The sequence below is a fragment of the Arachis stenosperma genome, chromosome 4 (assembly GCF_014773155.1).
Source record: "Arachis stenosperma cultivar V10309 chromosome 4, arast.V10309.gnm1.PFL2, whole genome shotgun sequence".
Taxonomy (NCBI): domain Eukaryota; kingdom Viridiplantae; phylum Streptophyta; class Magnoliopsida; order Fabales; family Fabaceae; genus Arachis; species Arachis stenosperma.
This window is the reverse complement of record NC_080380.1, coordinates 27,261,418-27,280,338: the sequence shown is the minus strand read 5'-3', so window position 1 is coordinate 27,280,338 and position 18,921 is coordinate 27,261,418. Positions and strand designations below refer to the sequence as shown.

Genomic DNA, 18,921 nt, shown 5'->3' with positions numbered 1-18,921 from the left:
ACTTTGCCTTTTATCCTTCTTGGATGTATTATTTTCAGCTTTAATGGTATCTCCAAGATCCATTGAATCAAGATGGATTTTAGCATCAAGTATCCATAATAAATAATTGTTCCCAGATATATCAAGAGCATTAAATTCAAGATGAGAGAGTTTCGACATAATAAAAATTTATTACCTTGAGTCTTCTTAAAATTTGATTAACGTGTTGTAGAATAAATAAAGACGATATATAAACTAAAGAAGTATAAATAGAAGACTCTAGCATTAATATAATTAGCTCAATAAAAATGATTCATATATTTATATGTAGTAACGAAAAGAGAGAAAGAAACTATTAATAATGTATAAAGAGAGAGAATGGTGTTTTATTGTTTTTATGTGTATTCTCTTTACTTCAGCACATGTATTTATAGGTACACAAGAGGTAATATTTTTAACTCTCATTAAACTCATCTCTTAAAAATGTGAGCCGTCCATATTAAATAATGGTCATCTATCTTATTTAATCTTATCACAACAAAGATTAAATTGTGACAATTGAAAGTGTAATTGGCCAATTTCAAAGACCAACATAGGGTTATAAAGTTTACCCGTATTTAATTTAACAACAATGTTACTGTAAAAATTAAAAAACAGAGAAAAAAAACTGTTAATTTTTTAAGGGAAAAAAAAGTAATTGCAATTTGCAAACACGAGAGAGATTCACTAACTTCATTCTTTTTCGGCCAAAACTATTCTCTCTCTTCAGGTCTCACTATACTCCCTCTCTGGAGAGAGAAAAAGAAGGAAAATAGGCAAAACCACAATGCCAGCTCCAACACCTTTCACGAGCGCATCGGCCATGATCCGCCGCCGCCTCCTTCAATCCACCCGCACGCGCGGAGGTGCATCCTCCGGGCCTAGCCGCTGGACAAGCCCGGGCCATGAGGAAACTCCCAAGGGCCTTCTCTTCAACCGCACCCCTCCTCCCCCGGGTCAGTCCCGCAAGTGGGAGGATTGGGAGCTTCCTTGCTACGTCACCAGCTTCCTCACCATCGTCATCCTCGGCGTCGGGCTCAACGCCAAGCCCGACCTCACCATCGAGACCTGGGCCCACGAGAAGGCCCTCGAGCGCCTCAAGATGGAGAACAGCCTCGCCGCCTCAACCGGAGCAACAACCACCACTACCGACAACAATAACAACAACAGCGATAACGGCGATAACGTTGAAGATGTGCCCCACTCTGAGTCTTGATCCAATTACTGTCGATTCGGATCGGACTTTGATTGGTTTGTTTATTTTCTTTTTTCCTTTCTTTCGTGTTAGGGTTTATAAATGGGATGGGTGCAGTGTAATAATTGGTATAAAATAACTGTGAGGGGAACATGAACTCCTTTGAACTCTAGCTTTGCGGTTACTACTGCATTTGAGGTAGTTTTAATTCACTGTTTTTTAGCTTGTTAAACGTGAGATTGTTGACTCGCTTTTGTTGCTATATTTCTATGAATGTGGATAAAGACATTCCTGAATCTAAAAGTTATGGTACATAATTTTGTTTTTGTTTCCTCATATATAATTCCTCAAATCCGCAAATTTTGTTAGCTACTGGAAGCTCTGATGGGAGGCGAGTTAAAATGAATGATTCTGGACATGGCACCATAACCTCCTCGACCAAGTGGTCGATATATCGATATTCAGTTCCCTCACACTCCTCATTAGACTGTGTGCATGTCGTTACGTTTTGCACCAAGTATGCACTTATCAGTGTCATGGTTTGGTTGGGTGACTGACAAATTGATTATTTCAACAGAAGTGGATTGGACTGTGTTCATTTTGTTGGAGGTACTTCCTAGTTCCTACTTAAATTTCAGACTCCTATCTTTCTTTTCCAGCAGTTCATTTACCGAGGGTTCAATTTTTACATAGGTTATAACTGTCAATTTGTTCAAGTTTCTGTGCTTTCAGTAACTGTGCATGTTCAATGCTCTTCCAAGATACTTTTATGTTGCTTTTTATTGGATCGTATTATATATGATATTGGTTCGTGTAGACCGTGAGAAACGAATTGTAAGATAAGGTTTACATCAATTTTGATATTGGATTTGCAAATTGGAATTGATTAGTTAGCTGTGCATATACATGCTTTTAGGTGTAGATTGTTTGGCAGTGAATGTTAATTTACTAATGCTTATTCTGTGATTTCATTATTGAATCTATGTGGGTTTGGTGGCACCAAGTAGTTTGTTATTGGGCAGCAACATATAGTTTCGGTGTGCAAAAATACTATTTGTACACCAAAATCTGTTACTAAAATCAGCCACCAATGTATTTGTGTATAAATACATGTGTGGTTTAATTTATTTTCAATGTGTATTTGTATTCCAACATGTATTTTATATCGGTGGCTAATTTTGGCATACACGTAGTATAACTCTTTTGTGTGGGGATTGTATTGGAACTTAGAATAACCTTCAGATTATTAGTTCTTCGGACGTAAAGGAATATATTTGGAGTGTTGTGTGCTTTACTTCACAGCTGATTATGATGATAACAGTATTCTTTTGACGGGTCGAAATTGTCATCGGAAAAAGCCTATATATGATATATGTATATGGTAATTGAGCATTCCTTTCTAAGTTTTTGAGATTAATTAATGGAGTATCGAGACAGGATTGTGAATACCTTTGAGTAGAGCCAGCTTTTGTTTGAAATCCAAATGTATTACCCCCACCTTGTGTTACTTGGCTGCTCTAAATGTATTACCTCCACCTTGTTTTACTGAAAGGGAGACTGTCTAGTATGTTCTGAGACTTTGAAAAGAGTAGATACGGGCTGGGTCAAAATTTTTGTCTTGGGTAAAGTATTGTTTTAGACTCTAACAAACAATTGGACTAAGTTTTTATTTTTTCCCTAATTTGAAACGTTATATTTTTATCTCAAACATCTTATTTTAGTTTTTGGTCAAAATCAAAATTTTTCTTTCAAAAATACCCGTTCTTCCATTATGAGTTTTTTTAGGTAGTGGAACAAAAAATCATAACTGTACTCACGGTGGTAGTTATAGTGATTTGAGAGTGAATGTAACAGAATAATAAGAGAAAAAGAAGTTAATAGAGGAAGAAAGAGTATTTTTGAAAAAATAGGACAAAATAAAACAATCTGAATGATAATATGAGGCTTTAAATATTAAGAATGAAATTTGAATTTAGTCTAAACATTAGGGACTAAGAGAGTATTTTTACCCATTTTGTCTTTGATTATCCGAGGTTTGGTATGCATCACGGTTTTTCACATTTGTGTTTTCTGTTACAGCTAAATTGAAGGAATAAATTTCATTGATTAGCTATGCATCATATCTATTCTACAACAGAAGCTAATCCGTGAATGAATTGTTGCCTCTCTATGGGAGAGCTTGTCCATCCCATATATCTGGCCTCCTTTCACAATAAATTTCATTATGTATTGTATTCAATTCTCTTTCTCTGATTACTTGTTTGTGTCATTTTTGGAATCTCGAGAGCAACTTCTCTAACACTCCTGAAGTTCATGTTGTACATTAAAGTTTGCTGAAGGTGCTTGCTTAGTAGAGTTAAGCTGTTAGATTTTTACTGCAAATTTGTGTTTAATATTATAGAAAGCCATGAGATAAGGATATTGAACTCATAGTAACCAACGGTGCCAACTCAGCACTATAGAGGCAATGGTGTGCAGAGCAGCTATCTGCCACCATTGAAGGCCAGTCCATTGTGGTTAGGCATCATGGTGGTTTCGGGTAAGGTTGCAGTTGTAGTGACGAAAATGGAACTACAAAATGCGCCCTCGATATCTCTAAATATCTAATCTTATTGACTGTGATTGATTATTCTTTTTTAATTATTCTTTTTACTTTTGCTTTTGTGACTTCACACGTGAGGTAAGGTTTTAAATTTTAATCCTTTGTCCCTTTTTCTATCTACTAGCAGTAAGCCTGAGATTTGCATTTTTTAGACTCTGTTTGGTGGTGTTATTGGGTGATGTCGATGTCATAGTGTTGGTAGAGGAAGAAATACAATGGATTAGGATTTTAGGGTAAAATTGATATTTCTCAAAATTATTATCAAACAAGTTAAAAAAACTTGTGTATCTTCATGTGGCTAATGAATTTTAAATTGGAAAAAATAGTTGAGTAATCCCTAGAAATTGAGGTTTTTGGTATATTTACAGGTGGGTGGATGTTGCAGAGATGGCAAAACAGCACGCAGGTAACGTGCTGACTAAGCACGCAGCATGCGTGATGAACACGTGGCGGACATCCATGCAACACGCAGCCTGCGTGATACCACGTGGCGCCCATTCATCCAACACGCAGTCTGTGTGATTGCCACGTGTCCTACATCTATGCAACACGTGCCCTGCGTGATTTGCACGTGACATTCATTCATGCAACACGCACCATGCGTGATTGACACGTGGCAGACGTTGATTGGATACTTTTGCAACACGAAACCTGTGAGGTGAGTCCTCTGTCTATAAAAACCGGAGCTGGTTACCATTTTACTACATTACAAGAGAGGAGATGAGTCCTCTACAAGGTGTTTTTCTCTACTGTGTCATGGAGGGTACTGCAAATATAGTACCTTACCACAACGGTGAGGTTATACGTAATACATATGAGGGCATGAGCTTTGCTTGTGAGAGTATATATTCGTTTGTGGTTCCGTGTACTGTAACGTTTGCGGAACTACAGTACGGGCTCTGTCAGAGTATAGAGAATAATATTTTAAAGAGGGTGAGCAACATTCTACACCGGAGTCCAGTTGTGGTATTTGGTGGCCTGGTACAGTTTGATGTTATGCCAATCGTTGACGAAACAAGTATTCAGCGGATGTTTCATATTCACCAGCAAGCTAAGGTGCAACATCCAAGGATTGAGTTGTATGTTGAGTTTGAACATATAACTGCGGATGAAGTCCAAAATGACCCAAACGTGCAAGATGACATAACTGAAGCATACGAAGGTATGAACAATGATAGCGACGAGGAGTTCAAAGCAACTTATGAAGCCGTTGACGAGGACAAGGATGACGATGGGGGAGGTGAGGCAGTCGTGGAAGCCTTAGTGGTTCCACCCGCAGTTAGTCAACCGATGGACGTTCCACCTTTTATGCGTAGCTTGAATAATGACGCCTTGCATGCACTAGAGTTTCCAGGATACACGAACATATGTACGTGAGGTTGTGGGTGATATGTTTCCTTAATTTTGTAATGAAGGATCATTGAGCAACAATTTATTATTGTTATAGGTGTTGCTGACCCTGAGGATAGGGAGTTTCGGATCGGAATAAAGTATGGTTCTAGAAAAACAGTCATTGCGGCAATTCGGAGTTACACTATCTCCAGAGGAGTCGATTACGTTGTTCATAAATCCGAGCCACAAACGTTCTATGCAAAATGCAAGACTTATGGACGTGGATTTGATTGGCTTATCCAAGCCAACTTAATACAGAAAAAAGCTTGTTGGGAGATTCGGAGATACAACGGAAGGCACACGTGTTTCATGGGAACGATCTCATAATATCACTCCATGTTGGACTCGGATATGATTGCTGAGGTTATGAAGCTGTTGGTTGAATCTGACCCATCCATAAAGGTGAAATCTATAATTGCAGAAGTCTAGGCAAGATTCAACTACACGATTAGTTACTGAAAGGCTTGGTTGGCAAAGCAGAAGTTGGTAGCGAAAGTCTTCGGTGGATGGGAGGAATCTTACGGAGTTCTGCCATTATGGTTTTCTGTAATGGTTCAAAAGATGTCTGGTTCACAAGTCCAAATAGAAACACGACTCCTATATAACGGGAGTGAAGAGGTGGCGGGTGTTAGAATACTTTATCGAGTATTTTGGAGTTTCAATCCATACATTAAAGCCTTCAAATATTGCAAGCAGCTGGTTCAAGTTGACGGCACCCACCTATACGGAAAATATAAAGGTTGTCTTTTGGTTGCAGTTGCACAAGACGGGAATAAAAACATCGTGCCGATTGCCTTGCCATCGTAGAGGGTGAAACCGCTTATGTGTGGCACTTTTTTTTAGTAATTTACGAAGGCATGTTGTAAGAAGAGATGGTATGTGTATAATCTCCGATCGTCATGAGTCAATCCGGACAGCAGTAAATCGTAGTGGAGGAGATTGGAAACCTCCGAGAGCATGGTGGATGTTTTGTATTTAGTACCTTGGTAGCAACTTCTTAAGGAAATTCAAGGTCTTGTATTTGCAAAAGCTTGTGGTCAACATTGGGTATTCAAGGACGGTGGAGGAGTACAATGTCAATTACAAGAGGTTGCAAGAACGAGGCGAGGCATATGCCCGTTGGTGCGATAACATCGACCTACCTCAGTGAGTGTTGGCATTTGATGAGAGACATCGATGGGGTCACATGACGACAAACTTTCTGGAGTGCATTAATTCACTGTTGAAGGGTGACCGTAATCTGCATGTCTTGGCGCTCGTTCGAGCAACATATTATCGGTTGAATGAGTTGTTTACGCAGAAAAATTTTGAGGCTTACCAGCGCAAGTGTGCTGGATTTACTTACTATGAGTTTGTCACTCAGCGGATAGAGGCAAATATGCAGCGTGCAGAAAATATAATCGTACACCGGTTTGATCGAAGAAACGAGGTGTTTGAGCTGCTCGAAATGCCAAGTGGACGAGTGTTAGTAGTTGATCTTGCACGACAAAAATGCGACTATAGGCATTTTCAGGTGGAGCAACTTCCATGTCGCCATGTGATAGTGTGTTGTGCTAACCAGCGACTCGATTGGCAGGTGTATGTCGGTGATGTGTACAAGATGTCACAAATTTGCAAGGTCTATAGAATTGAGTTTGTCCCAGTAGGCGACACAGTGACATGGCCTGATTACCAGGGATCGATGATGGTTGCGAATCTTGCCCTGAGACGAATGTCAAAAGGTCGTCCAAAATTAACTCGCTATTTGAATGAAATGGATTCACGAAAAATGTGTGGTCCACGGGTATGCCGTCTTTGCGGGAGGCAGGGTCATAGTCATAGTAGATGTCCTCAATGTGCAGGACCAAGTGGGGTTGGTGGCAGTGGTGGTTCATAGGGTTAATGTATTTTTAAGTTAATGTATTTCTAAGTTAGCGTATTTTTTAGTTAATTTATTTCTAAGTTAAACACTTTTTAAGTTAACATATTTTTAAGTTAATTACAACTAATAGAAATATTAAATATTGCAACTTCAAATGAACTACACATGATTGAAATTAAATACTGAGTTCGACTCAACTAAAGACGCATACAATTAATACAAATATTAAATAGACTAAGTTTGACTAATCAAGTCACGGCTTCTTCTTGAAAAATTCCAGTGTCTTGTTCACAATCTTGTCAACACTTGACAGAGTAAACTTGTTTGGTGGACGGACATCTGTTCGTAGGTTATACTGATGACCAACTCATTGTCCCTCTACTGGACCTGACCCACCTGCAGCTGGCGGAGCTAAAGGACCAGGGATATACTCATCGACAACCTCCTGCGGTATCGGCACATTCAAGTCAAGACCGTTCAAGGGCTGTGGTGGCACATTCATACGACCTAAATCGATCTCAATATGCAGATCAATGCAACCACTCGCTCGACTATCGAGTGTGGGAGTACGATGGCTTCGACGAGAGGATCCGTCCACTGATGCCTGGTGTGGCTGCGGTGGCGCTGTATCGAAGACATCCTCAAGAGGAACAACACCATCAAGAAAACGACGGATGATCGCATCATCCGTATACTGCTCAACCAGTGGTGAAAATGCAGAAAAGTCTGCAAACTCAAATTCCAGATGGACATGCTTGTGCTAAGGCAGTGGTGGCTGTCCTGGCTGTGATGGCTGGGTTGTGGTGGCTGAGGCAGTAGTATGCGATAATAGGAAAATGGCTGAAACACTGCATATGGCTGCTGGGGTTGCCGCCATGGTAGTTGTTGGGGTGGCTGCTGAGGAACGAACTCTGACAACCTTAAGTACATCCCGAATGAATTAATGTACCAACGACTGTAATCGGCAGACGGGCTATAGTCGGCTGTTGATCGAAAATTCTTATCTCGCAATTGACTGTTGCGGCGGTTCCCCCATTGATGAATCCAATCTTCGAGTATCGCGCTTCAATCATGGCATTGTACTTCCCGAAGAGTGTAACAATGCTGGTCAATAGGGATGTCTTGTGCCGGCAGAGGAGAGGACTGTGCATACCCGTACTGGCAGATCACTTGGTCCACAGGATGTCATTCAACACACTCGAACAAAACTAACGGCCCTACCATGTCACACATATCAAGGTGGTGGTGTAACTTGGCCGGGACGATGATGCCGAGATATGGCCGAAACTTAAACTGCCAAATGTTGCATGGGTTAAGTTAGATTATTAATACCATAAATTATTCTTAACAACTTAAGACGGATACTGACTTCTTCCATATAGTCTATGTCGTGCCTAACAGACGTCATTTTCTTCGATGCCCATGCCTTGAATCGTGGATGATGACTCCACTTGCAATACGCAACGTTATCATAGAGTTTAAATTACATCTTATCAGTAAAACATAAATAAAACACAAGACAAACTCCAATAAAATGAGAGTAAGCTAGGGGAGAGGGTAACTTGTGGATGAAGAAAGGGGATGTCATGATGAGTTATGATAAAAGAGGATGATATGAATTGTTGAAGAGAATGGTGGAGTGTTGTATATGATATGAGCCGAATGACTGAGTGTGATATAAGCCGAATGGCTGTGTGTGATGCTGATTATGGCTGAGTATGAATTATGATTTGTAAGCCGGATGGCTGAGACGAATATAAATGTATGGCTATGATTAAATGTATATATGCTGAATGGTTGATTATTGTGATTGTTTGCACTCCACTTATCTGAGATACGAGTTTTCTTGGGTGAAAGCGGTGGCTAGCCACCAGGACTCCAGGTGGAGACTCGATACTCTGCTGACCCTATGTCGTAAGTGTGGCCGGACACTGTGAAATTTCTGGATGAGCTCACCCCCGTAAATATACACCAGTGAGAGTGTTGGATATATGTATATGATGTTTATGTTTTGGATAACTCCAGTTGGGGATACACGATAGAGGGACAATCCAATGGTTAGCTACAGGACTTGTCGGGCTGGCTTTATAACTGACAGATGAGACTCATCAGCCACTACGACAGGCATACATCATATGCATTGTATGTGATTTGTCTGGATTGCCTAATTGATTGCATCATTACTTGCTAATTACCTAATTGTCTTATCTGTTTCCTACTTGGACATTTCTTTGTTTGATATACTTGTGTTTGCATCTCAATTACTGTTGGCGGTTTGGAGGTTTGCAGGATTTGGAAAGGGGATGTTTAGTTAGCCTAAAGATCCTTAAGTTAGTCGCCTATTTTCACTTTTCTTATGGTTTAGTTGTATTTATACGGTTTGATTGTAAAATGGAAGTTCTAGGATTGCCTTCGACTTTTTCAGGACATTACATGTTCGATATTTGGGTACTGTTACCATGCTGAGAACCTCCGCTTCTCACCCATGTAGACTTTGTGGTTTTCAGATGCAGGACGTGAGGCTCCTCATTGAGGCTTACTGGAAACTTCCATTTTGAGTAGTTTCTTTATATATATGTATGTATACTTTTATGCTCGGACCGGTTATTTTCGCAAACCGAGTTCCGAGTCTTGATATATGTATTTTGGCACTCTTTTGTATATCTTTTCGCGTTAGCTTACTCTTTATATGTTCATTTACGATCGAAGCGTTGCGCTTTACGATTTATCGGTTTTGATTTACCCCCTTTTTCTCCAAAGGCTCCTAGTTATGAACATTTTTCACACTACTATACGTACTAAATTTTGCTTTTAAAGGTCGTAATACCTCGTCACCCTTGTTTTATGACTTAAGCATAAGACTCTGTGTGGTAGGGTGTTACAAAATGTCCGCAAAACAAAAAGTTAGGAATATATTTGTTTTTTATCAAAAAATTTAAAGATATTCGGTTTAGATTGTGCAATTCGATCGAATCAAATCGGATCTAAAAATTATAATGCAGACAATTGAGTTTATTATTATTGCTATAATAAACCAATTTTGTTCTGGTTTATTAAAAATAAATTATTAACCAATTTAATAAAGATGTCTAATAATAACATGATACATGTAAACGTCTTTAGAAAAAAATATATTTTTAGTGTCTTTATTAAAGTAGTCTAAAAAAATATGAGTAATTACTCAAATCAGTCCCCAAGAATTTTAGAATCGGACATTCTAGTCTCCAAGGAAAACTAATACACAGATCAATCCCCAAGATTTTACTCTGGCAGACAAATCAGTCCCGAGTTCATTTTTCGACAGAGTAATTACCCAGATCAGTCCCCGAAAATTAAAAAACCGGACATTTTAGTCTCCAAGAAAAACTAATGTACAAATCAATCCCCAACGTTTCTCTCTATTAGACATAATAGTCCTCCGACCAAAAATAAAATAAAATAAAATAATAATTATTATTAATTACACAATAATATTGTACTATATTTTTTGGACAAAAATAATGATAAATTTATTCATTAAATATATATATATATATATATATATATATATATATATATATATAGTCACTCAATAATAATAATAATAATAATCAATAAAATTATTAGATATTATTTTTCAAGAAATTCAAGGTTAAAACCATTTGAGATTAGAAAGGAAAAGGGGAGTGGTGACTGGGTGAAGAGAGTTAGGGTTAGAAAGGTAATTGGGTGAAGGAGGTGGTGTAGTGGTGAAGATAAGGGTAATTTAAGAATTTTAGGTAATTTTTTAGTGTTTGGATAATTTTGTTATGGGAAATCCATATTTCATGAGTACAAATGGTAATTTTCTTTTTTTATGAGTAGATATATCAGTATTTTCAATTTTCGTGGGTAAAAATGATAGTTAACTCTATAATTAATAAAAAAACTATTCTCCCGAACACATTAGGTAAGTTTTATTATTAAATGCAAAAATTCGATTTTTATAAAATACAACGATAGATTTCTGCCCTTTCTCTCTCACCTCTCTTCCTCTTGGGCCCCTTTTTCTACTCATCCCATTGCGTCCTCCTCTCTTTCTTCCCTCACACTCCATTCCCAAACCTCCTCAATGGAAGCCTAGCACTGTGACTCTGTGTTTGCCTTTGCTACACTCATTGTTCTTCGCGTGGGCTTCGGTGTGCCCTCCCTTCACATCGACTCTGCTCCGCTGTCCCTTAGCATCTGCTCAGCTTCGTTGTTCCTTCTTATCCACTCTGGGATCACTGCCTCTTTTATTTGTGAATCTGTGAAGCTACTACTCAAAGACTCTGCTTTGCCATCATCTCCGCTGGGTACTTTATTTTTTCTCTCCTCTCTTTTTTGCTATCCTATTGTTTTTTTGTTTTTTTTATTGGAATTTCTGCTGGTTTTTTCTAAAAAATTTTCATAAAAAATTATAATTCTCTTGTAGTTGTTAAATTAGGCTGCAATTTATAAGGTCGTCTTTAATTAATACATTATTCTCTTGTAGTTATAAAATCTTTCTCTTTTGATATTATTTTCAGTTGCAAGTTGAAAAAAAATATTTCCTCGTAAGAATATAAGACCATAATTTCATAGGAGCAGGCTCTACTAGTAATTTTGTATTATTGAATTTTTTTTAATTATAATGGAACATATTACAATTGAAAAATTAAAAAATAACGAATAAAACAACTAAAGTGCACTGTACTTCTTCATGTACTCCCACGGTACTCCCAACTTCTATTTCAAAAACCTATTTTTTTAATCTTAAAAAAAATTATTTGAAAAATAATATTTTCATAAAAATTCACCTAAATAAGTTTAAAGTGATATTAAGATAATTAAAGAGTAATTAGTAGCTTTTAATTAGGATAGTTAATAATTTATAAGAGAAGAATATTAGAGCATTATCTGAATTTATTGTTTTTATTGTTTTTAATTATCAATGACTATCAATATTTAAAAATATGTGACAAAATATATTGTTAAATTATTAAACTAAAAAAATTAAACTAAAAAAATTGAGTTGACAGTTAATAGAAATAATATTTTTTTTGAAAAATTATAATTTATATTTTTTTTAAATGATTTTTTCTTAAAAAAAAGATTTTTTATATAATAAACAAATAAAAAAATATTTTTATATTATTATATTTAAACATAATTGATAAATAATTTTTTTTATAATATATTAAAACATAAATTTATTTTTATATAATATTTTTTAAACAAAATAATTCAAAAAAGTTGTTTTTTTAAATTCATCAAAAGTTAATTGTTAAAAAATTCCTAGATAAAAAATAAGTAAAAAAATGGGTCGAATTTGTGGATAATCGGTAAATCGCATTAACCCCGTTGTTTTAGTTGATCCTTCTGCTGAGACACTATTAACCTCGTTTTATGAAGTTAAAAAAAATAATTGAAATCAGTGACCCACCAACATTAAACACAGAAGAGAGAGCGCAGCTACTCACCCCACCTTCTCCATCGTCGGACAGTCGCCGGCGTCATTTACTGTCATCGTCGCCTCACCTCTGCTCACGGTTGCTAGCTTACGTCTCTGTTCCGCACTTGTCTTCTTTGCAGCAAGACTTCTAGGGCTTTCAGTTGCACACTCCTTATCGTTTTTTGGGCTCTTTCCTTCAAATCCACCTTTTTCCCTTTTCTTTCTCAACAAGACTTCATCGATGTAGTATGCAGTGCACAGAGTCACACCACCACTCTCTCTTCTCTTTACTTTCTGGTTTCCTTCCTTACACTTTTTATTCCAAAAACTTGCTTTTTCTCATATACTCTAGTAATTGCAGGTTTTTCGTACTTTGCTGATGGTCATTGGATTTATTCTCTCAAGTGGAGGAGGTAACTTGGGTTTAATTAGCTCTGAATCTTGTTTAAAAAAATCATAATGTAAATTCTAATTAATTAATTTATTTTTATAAACAATATTGTTCTTGCTGTAATTTTGGTGCAATTTTGGTGCACAGATAGTTGCCTGGTTCTATTCCATTGAAAAAATAAGTGAATTTAGCAAGGTGTGGCTTTAGCTTCTAGAATATTTGGAATTCGATTCAATTTAGGGGAAGGATGGGATTGTGGCCAATTTCTATAGTCTTCATTCATGGATGGGTTTGATTTGCACTTTCCTCTTTGGAACAAAGGTACTCATACACCTTCACATGATTGTTGATTTCTCTCTCTATTTCGTTTCGTTTTCATTTTAATTTTGTGTTACTAATTTTTCCTTTATCAAATGCAATCAACCTTTAGTCATGTTTATTAACTTGCTTATAAAAATAATTGCATTCTAAAGAAGCTATAGTGCATCTACAACTATTAATATTGTATTAGGATAAGTACTCTGAATAGTAGTAGTATAGTGTTAGTACAATATAATAGTATATAGTGTTAGTACAATATACAGAGATACGTTAATTAGCAGTGAGCAATAATGTCATTCAAAAATAAAAAATGGGCAGAAGTGAAGTGAATCCCTTTGATTTCTCTTGGTCTTCATACTGAGTCAACCAAGTTATAAGTTTTGATTGTTTTATTCTCATTGCTAATTGATAGCTTATTTTGATTTTTTTATTTTGATTTACTCTATGACTTATGTGCATTTTGATTTTCTCTTAATTATAAATTTGATGTTTGGACTTGAATGTAAAATTTTAATGATGAAATATAGATAAATTATTATGTGAGTTGTGAAATTTTGAATTTTATTATTGTTATTATACCAGTCATTGAAATTAAATATTTAAAAAATTATAATGTATTTTAATAATTTTATTTTATATTTAATTAAACAAGTTCGACTGTATTCAGAACATTGAACTAGTCACTTGACCGATTCATTGACCGATTTGGTTCTCGCAACTTTGGTATATACTAAACTAACCTCATAATCCGAATGGCTTGCAATATGCATGTCACGATCCAACCAGTTGATATTGTTGGAACACACCATTCTTCTCTCAACATTGCACTACTCAGTTTCCCTTCTTTCCTGTTTTCTCTCTAAAAATTTTCTCTGTCTCGCTCTCTAAAATCTTCCACAATTTCACAACTAAAACCCTAAGATTAGATTACATTATGTAGAGATGGTTCTCACCTATCTTATATGCAGTTCAACCAAGATGGGTTTGGTTTATTTCGTTGGCACTGTCACTACCGCTCTTTTCAATTTTTAGTTTTGTCATTTGATTTTTATTTAAACAGAAGAAGGACGAGCTACATTGACGAGTGATAAACACATGGCTTCTTCCTCTTCCTCTCCAGCACCGTTACAGACTACTATGCTTCTTGGTTCGCCTAGTTTCCCAAACGCCATTGCTTGGTCCCAAGACAACCTCTTGCTGTTGCTACCGCCCACTTCGTTACCATTCTTGTTTGTACTCTTCCCTTCTTTCTCTTTATTTATGTATTTTATAAAAATATATGTTTTATATCTAACTTTTTTGTCCTTTTTTCCCTTGGTCAGAGACCAGACATGCCTCATGGACCACGTGGAATAATCAAAATCTCTCCAATTGAGCCATTCCTCTTTGGCTTTGTTGAAAGAAAAGGTCAAATTCATAAGCTACTCACTTATTATGTTTTTCTTTTATTTTCATAAGATTTTATTTATTTTAATGGTTGGATCATGAAATTCATTGGGGCTTTAAAAGTTATTCATCACCTGGTTTAAACGGTTCCATAACCACAAAGCACAAAGCATTGGCTACACAAATGTAGGAAGCAGCTTTGTTAGTCGCTAAGGCTGTGTTTGGGAAGGTGACGGAGACTGAGACTAAGACTAAATTAAGTCTCTATATTATGTTTGGTGTAAAGTGTATATGACTACATTATGTCTTAGTATCTTGTTTGGTTCAAGATGAATATGGAGATGAAATAAAGATATTTACTAAAATACCTTTAGTTATTAAAGAAAATGTTAAAAGTTTCAGTCTCCATCTTTAGAAATTTCAGTCCCGTTTCTCCACTTTTTGAGGTACTAAAGGGATTGGAATTTTGTGTGCGAAACTAAAATTTTAGTTCTAGTATCTGGCAACCAAACACAATACTGAGTCCAGTTTCAGTCTCTGAAAGCAAACACTACCTAAGAGTGGTTTAGTGGTGAGGAGTTTGGGTAGTATGCATGAAGAACTAGGTTCAAACCTTGCTATAGTCGATATACAACACTATGGAGTATCCCATTCAATTATGAGTTGAGAGGACCTGATTGGGAGGGAAGCCTGACTATTACTGAAGAGGGGTTAGCCTTTTTTCCTAGTAGTAGGGATGGGTAATCCCTTGAGAAACCAGAAAAATAAAGGAACCATTAACGGGAAAACCACATTACCTTACATGGTCAATGCCAAACATGTGAAACTACTCATTTGTTATATAGTATATGGAGATTTTTATTTTTGGTAGTGCTCATATAGGGATGAGTTTTATGGTTTGGAGGGAGTTTTCTTTGTCATGTAGCATTGTCAATCTTGTTGTTTATTATTAATATTTGGTAAAGGGAATTTTTAATAATTTTGAATTAGAGCTGCCAACCACAGAATGCTAACATGTCTGAATTGAATCATGCATTGCACAGATTTAATCTCTGGATGCCTCCTCCCTATTAGTTTGTACCGTGATGATAAGCCTGTTGTTCAGTCAATATCATGGTCGCCACTTGGCATTTCTTTGAATTCAGGGTAAGAATTTGATGATTAGCAAGCAAAGATGCACAGTTATTTCTATTCAATGACAAAATTGATATTTATCGATAAGTAATATATTATTCACAGGTGCTTGGCTGTTTGCACTAGCGAAGGACACGTGAAGGTTTATCGTCCACCCTTTTGTGATTTCTGTTCAGAATGGATTGAGGTGTGTGCAATAAAAGTGGTTTATCGTGTGGAATAGGAACTGATGCCATCTTTGTGTGCCTAAAGAAAACATGAAACTGAAAACTGTGAACTGCATAATTTATATGGGATTGGGATAGGGATATTGCTCTTTTGAAAGCAGATCTGATTGAGAAAAGTTGTAATTTGTAGCATCTTCGGAGAAAAATTAAATGTAGCTGTAAATATGTAAAATAGAAAGTATGTTGGGTCTAATTCCTTTTGCGTTTCCATTTATGGAACTGAAATAGAAAGTGTTTATAGTTTTCATGTTTACTTGCTGCCAACTGCCACTATTCTTATTTTGTTTAGGTTGTGAACGTTAGTGAACGTCTATTGAATATTTGCAATGTACTGAGTTTCAAGGCACGGGGACTCCATTAGAGTTTTCCAAAGTAAGTTATCTTATCCATCCATGTTCTTGGTTGGTTTCTTTTTCATACTCTACTTGGGGTAGAATTAGTTATTCTGAGACCAGTCGTGCTCATGATATATCATCTTTTGACATCATCTATTTTATGCCAGCAGAAAAGAAAAGATCAGATGATTAATCAATAACTGAAAAAATGCTGTTTCAAAATAAAGGGACATTAACAAAGTTTATATGACCTGGATGTATGTTACTTATATATGTACGCACCCCACACACAGTCTCTAGAGAATCTAATATTGGACTTTGTTGAAATCGAGTCATGACGATGCTTGTTCTGATACTTAAGTATATATATTAAATATGATATGGATTTAATTTCAAATAAAATAAAAAATCCTTTTTGTCGTATATGCTTCATGAACAAAATGGCCATTTTCTTGTTGGTAGTATAAACTATGGTTTCTATAATAAGTTGTACATTCATTCTCATCAATTTTTTAACTGTAAATCATAGTTAACTACAGCTAAAACAATTGTGGTTAACTGAAACAATTTTATTCTGTGTTAATTGATTTATGTACTTAAAGTTAGATTGTTCATGCAGAGAAATGCATCAGATGAAATAGATTCTGTGGCTAAACCTAAAAAGAAATCCTTGAAAACAGTTCCGAGAACGACATGTTGCCTGTGATAAGTGCTGATCAATATGCTACTCGCAGCGCAGTGCTAAGCTCAATTGTTGTTTCATGGTCTCCTTTACTGCATGATATTCATGCTACTGTCAGCCTACTTGCTGTTGGAGGAAGTCTGGTAAAATTTCTTTATGGAGATTTTATGCACCAGATTGCTATACTATGAGGGTGGAAAAATCCCATCTGCTGTGAAATTTGTTGGATTTCTTGAAGCACACAATTCATGGGTTACAACAATAAGTTGGTTGTCATTTTCTGTTAATCCTCAAATCCACAAATTTATTAGTTACTGGAAGCTCTGATGGGAGGTGAGTTAAATGAATCATCTTGACATAGCACCTTAGACTCTGATTAAGTGGTCAATGTATTGATCCTCAGTTCCCTCACACTTCTAATTAGACTGTGTGTTGTTACATTTTGCACCAAAATATGACCTAAGCTGAATATATGCACTTATCAGTGTCAAGGTTGGTTGGGTGACTATCACAAATTGATTAAATCAACAGAAGTGGATCAGAATGTGTTCATTTTGTTGAAGGAGGTAGTTTCTAGTTCTTACTAAATTTCAGACTCTTTTCACTTCTATCTTTCTTTCTCAGCCGTTCATTTACTGAGTTTTCAATATCTAAATAGGTTATCACTGTCAATGTTGTCCCAGTTTCTGTACTTTCAGTAACTGGCATGTTCAATGCTCTTCCAAGATGCTTTAGCAATAGGCAAAGGTTCTGGTTCCTTTGAAATATGGCTATGTGACATATCTTCTAAGGAATTCAACAAGCTTGGTTCTATGATGCACATGACTATATTGTAGGTTTTTATTTTATTGTTCAAAATTTATAATCTATTCTTTTAATATTATTATTGTTCCTTTCTCTTGAGTTAGATGACTTCTGAAGCTGCAATACTTTGTTGATTTCTTCAATGTCGATTTCCTCCAGGTTACTGGTTGGCATGGGCATTTGGTGGAAGATGTTTGTACAGCGTAGCAGGTAAATTATTTAAATAAAGTTATATCGTATGAATTTTTTTTATATATTTCACTTTATCTTCTATATGATTTTTGAGAGTCAGAGGTTTAATTGATGTGACTAGATTTTTTCTATGTTGAAGAGGGAAGGACATTAAATATGTCTCAGATTTCAAAAGAAGAATGTGCTTACTCTTCCAATTTTCTAAAAATGGATCTCTAAGCTTTATCAATAACAGGGTTTCAAACTTGGGCTTGTTTTCCAATATGACAATTTTTTAAAACTTATCATGAAAATGCTACCATTTTGCCACGGTTGCACCTGTAATTTTTCCTTCGCAATTTGACTTGGAGGCACTTTAACGGGAAAGCGCCTTCCACGTGGAAAGCTCTAAATAGGGAAGTGTATCCAATTTAAAACGCTAAAGCGTTTAACGCCTTCCTCTTTGGATGCGCTAATGGGAAGGCCTTCAATATTGAAATCAATAAACGTAAAAGTGCTTCAATTGACGTGTGGAAATGAATAGCTTTTTGATTATATGACATAATTATAGTTAATAATCAATAATTAACTAATATTAATATAAATATATATTAGAGAAACTCTTGGGAGCCCGCATCTTTTAGTATTTTTGGCGATGGCCAGCACAAACACTAAATTGTCTTTAACAAATAAATTTACTAATTCATGGGTGCAAACTCTGGAAAACTTGGGTGCAAACTGCATTGATTTATGTGTACAAAACTCTGATAAATATAGGTGCAAATTATTGCTTGCCAAATGCTGGCCAAAAATGATATTTGCTGGCCATGTAGCATTGCTTATATTATTATATTTAAATATATTTATCAATCAAATTAAGTTTAATAACATAAATTAAAACTGATTATTGTATTTAATGTAAGAGTATTATTAGTCATAAAGAAATACAAAATTATACAATGCAGTATAAT

The 18,921-nt window shown here is 36.0% G+C and overlaps 2 protein-coding genes and 2 long non-coding RNA genes across 5 annotated transcripts; all 4 read left to right on the top strand.

The window, feature by feature from the left end:
- Positions 1-707: 707 nt before the first annotated feature.
- On the top strand, positions 708-1,630 carry LOC130973594 (uncharacterized). Its single transcript, XM_057898204.1, has 2 exons — positions 708-1,269; positions 1,583-1,630. Exon 1 carries the CDS (start codon positions 806-808, stop codon positions 1,232-1,234), a length of 429 nt encoding a protein of 142 aa, XP_057754187.1. The 5' UTR covers positions 708-805; the 3' UTR covers positions 1,235-1,269; positions 1,583-1,630.
- A 2,941-nt stretch (positions 1,631-4,571) lies between these two features.
- LOC130974804 (uncharacterized) lies at positions 4,572-5,534 on the top strand. Its single transcript, XM_057899654.1, has 2 exons — positions 4,572-5,184; positions 5,263-5,534. Exons 1-2 carry the CDS (start codon positions 4,572-4,574, stop codon positions 5,532-5,534), a joined length of 885 nt encoding a protein of 294 aa, XP_057755637.1.
- Positions 5,535-12,454: 6,920 nt separating this feature from the next.
- LOC130975610 (uncharacterized) lies at positions 12,455-15,777 on the top strand. Of its 2 annotated transcripts, XR_009084526.1 has the most exons (6): positions 12,455-12,745; positions 12,861-12,912; positions 13,038-13,211; positions 14,272-14,440; positions 14,534-14,618; positions 15,641-15,777. It is a non-coding gene; the product is annotated as an uncharacterized LOC130975610 (long non-coding RNA). The 2 variants fall into 2 exon arrangements; XR_009084525.1 differs by having other exon boundaries at positions 12,455-12,912; positions 15,641-15,775.
- A 63-nt stretch (positions 15,778-15,840) lies between these two features.
- Positions 15,841-17,105, top strand: LOC130975611 (uncharacterized). The gene is made up of 3 exons (XR_009084527.1): positions 15,841-15,918; positions 16,248-16,330; positions 16,913-17,105. It is a non-coding gene; the product is annotated as an uncharacterized LOC130975611 (long non-coding RNA).
- The last annotated feature ends 1,816 nt before the right edge of the window (positions 17,106-18,921 follow it).

Coding starts and splice junctions, on each gene's coding strand:
- LOC130973594 (XM_057898204.1), top strand. CDS start 806: ATGCCAGCTCCAACACCTTTCACGAGCGCATCGGCCATGATCCGCCGC.
- LOC130974804 (XM_057899654.1), top strand. CDS start 4,572: ATGGAGGGTACTGCAAATATAGTACCTTACCACAACGGTGAGGTTATA. Junction 5,185..5,262: donor TCCAGGATACACGAACATAT/GTACGTGAGGTT, acceptor TTATTGTTATAG/GTGTTGCTGACCCTGAGGAT.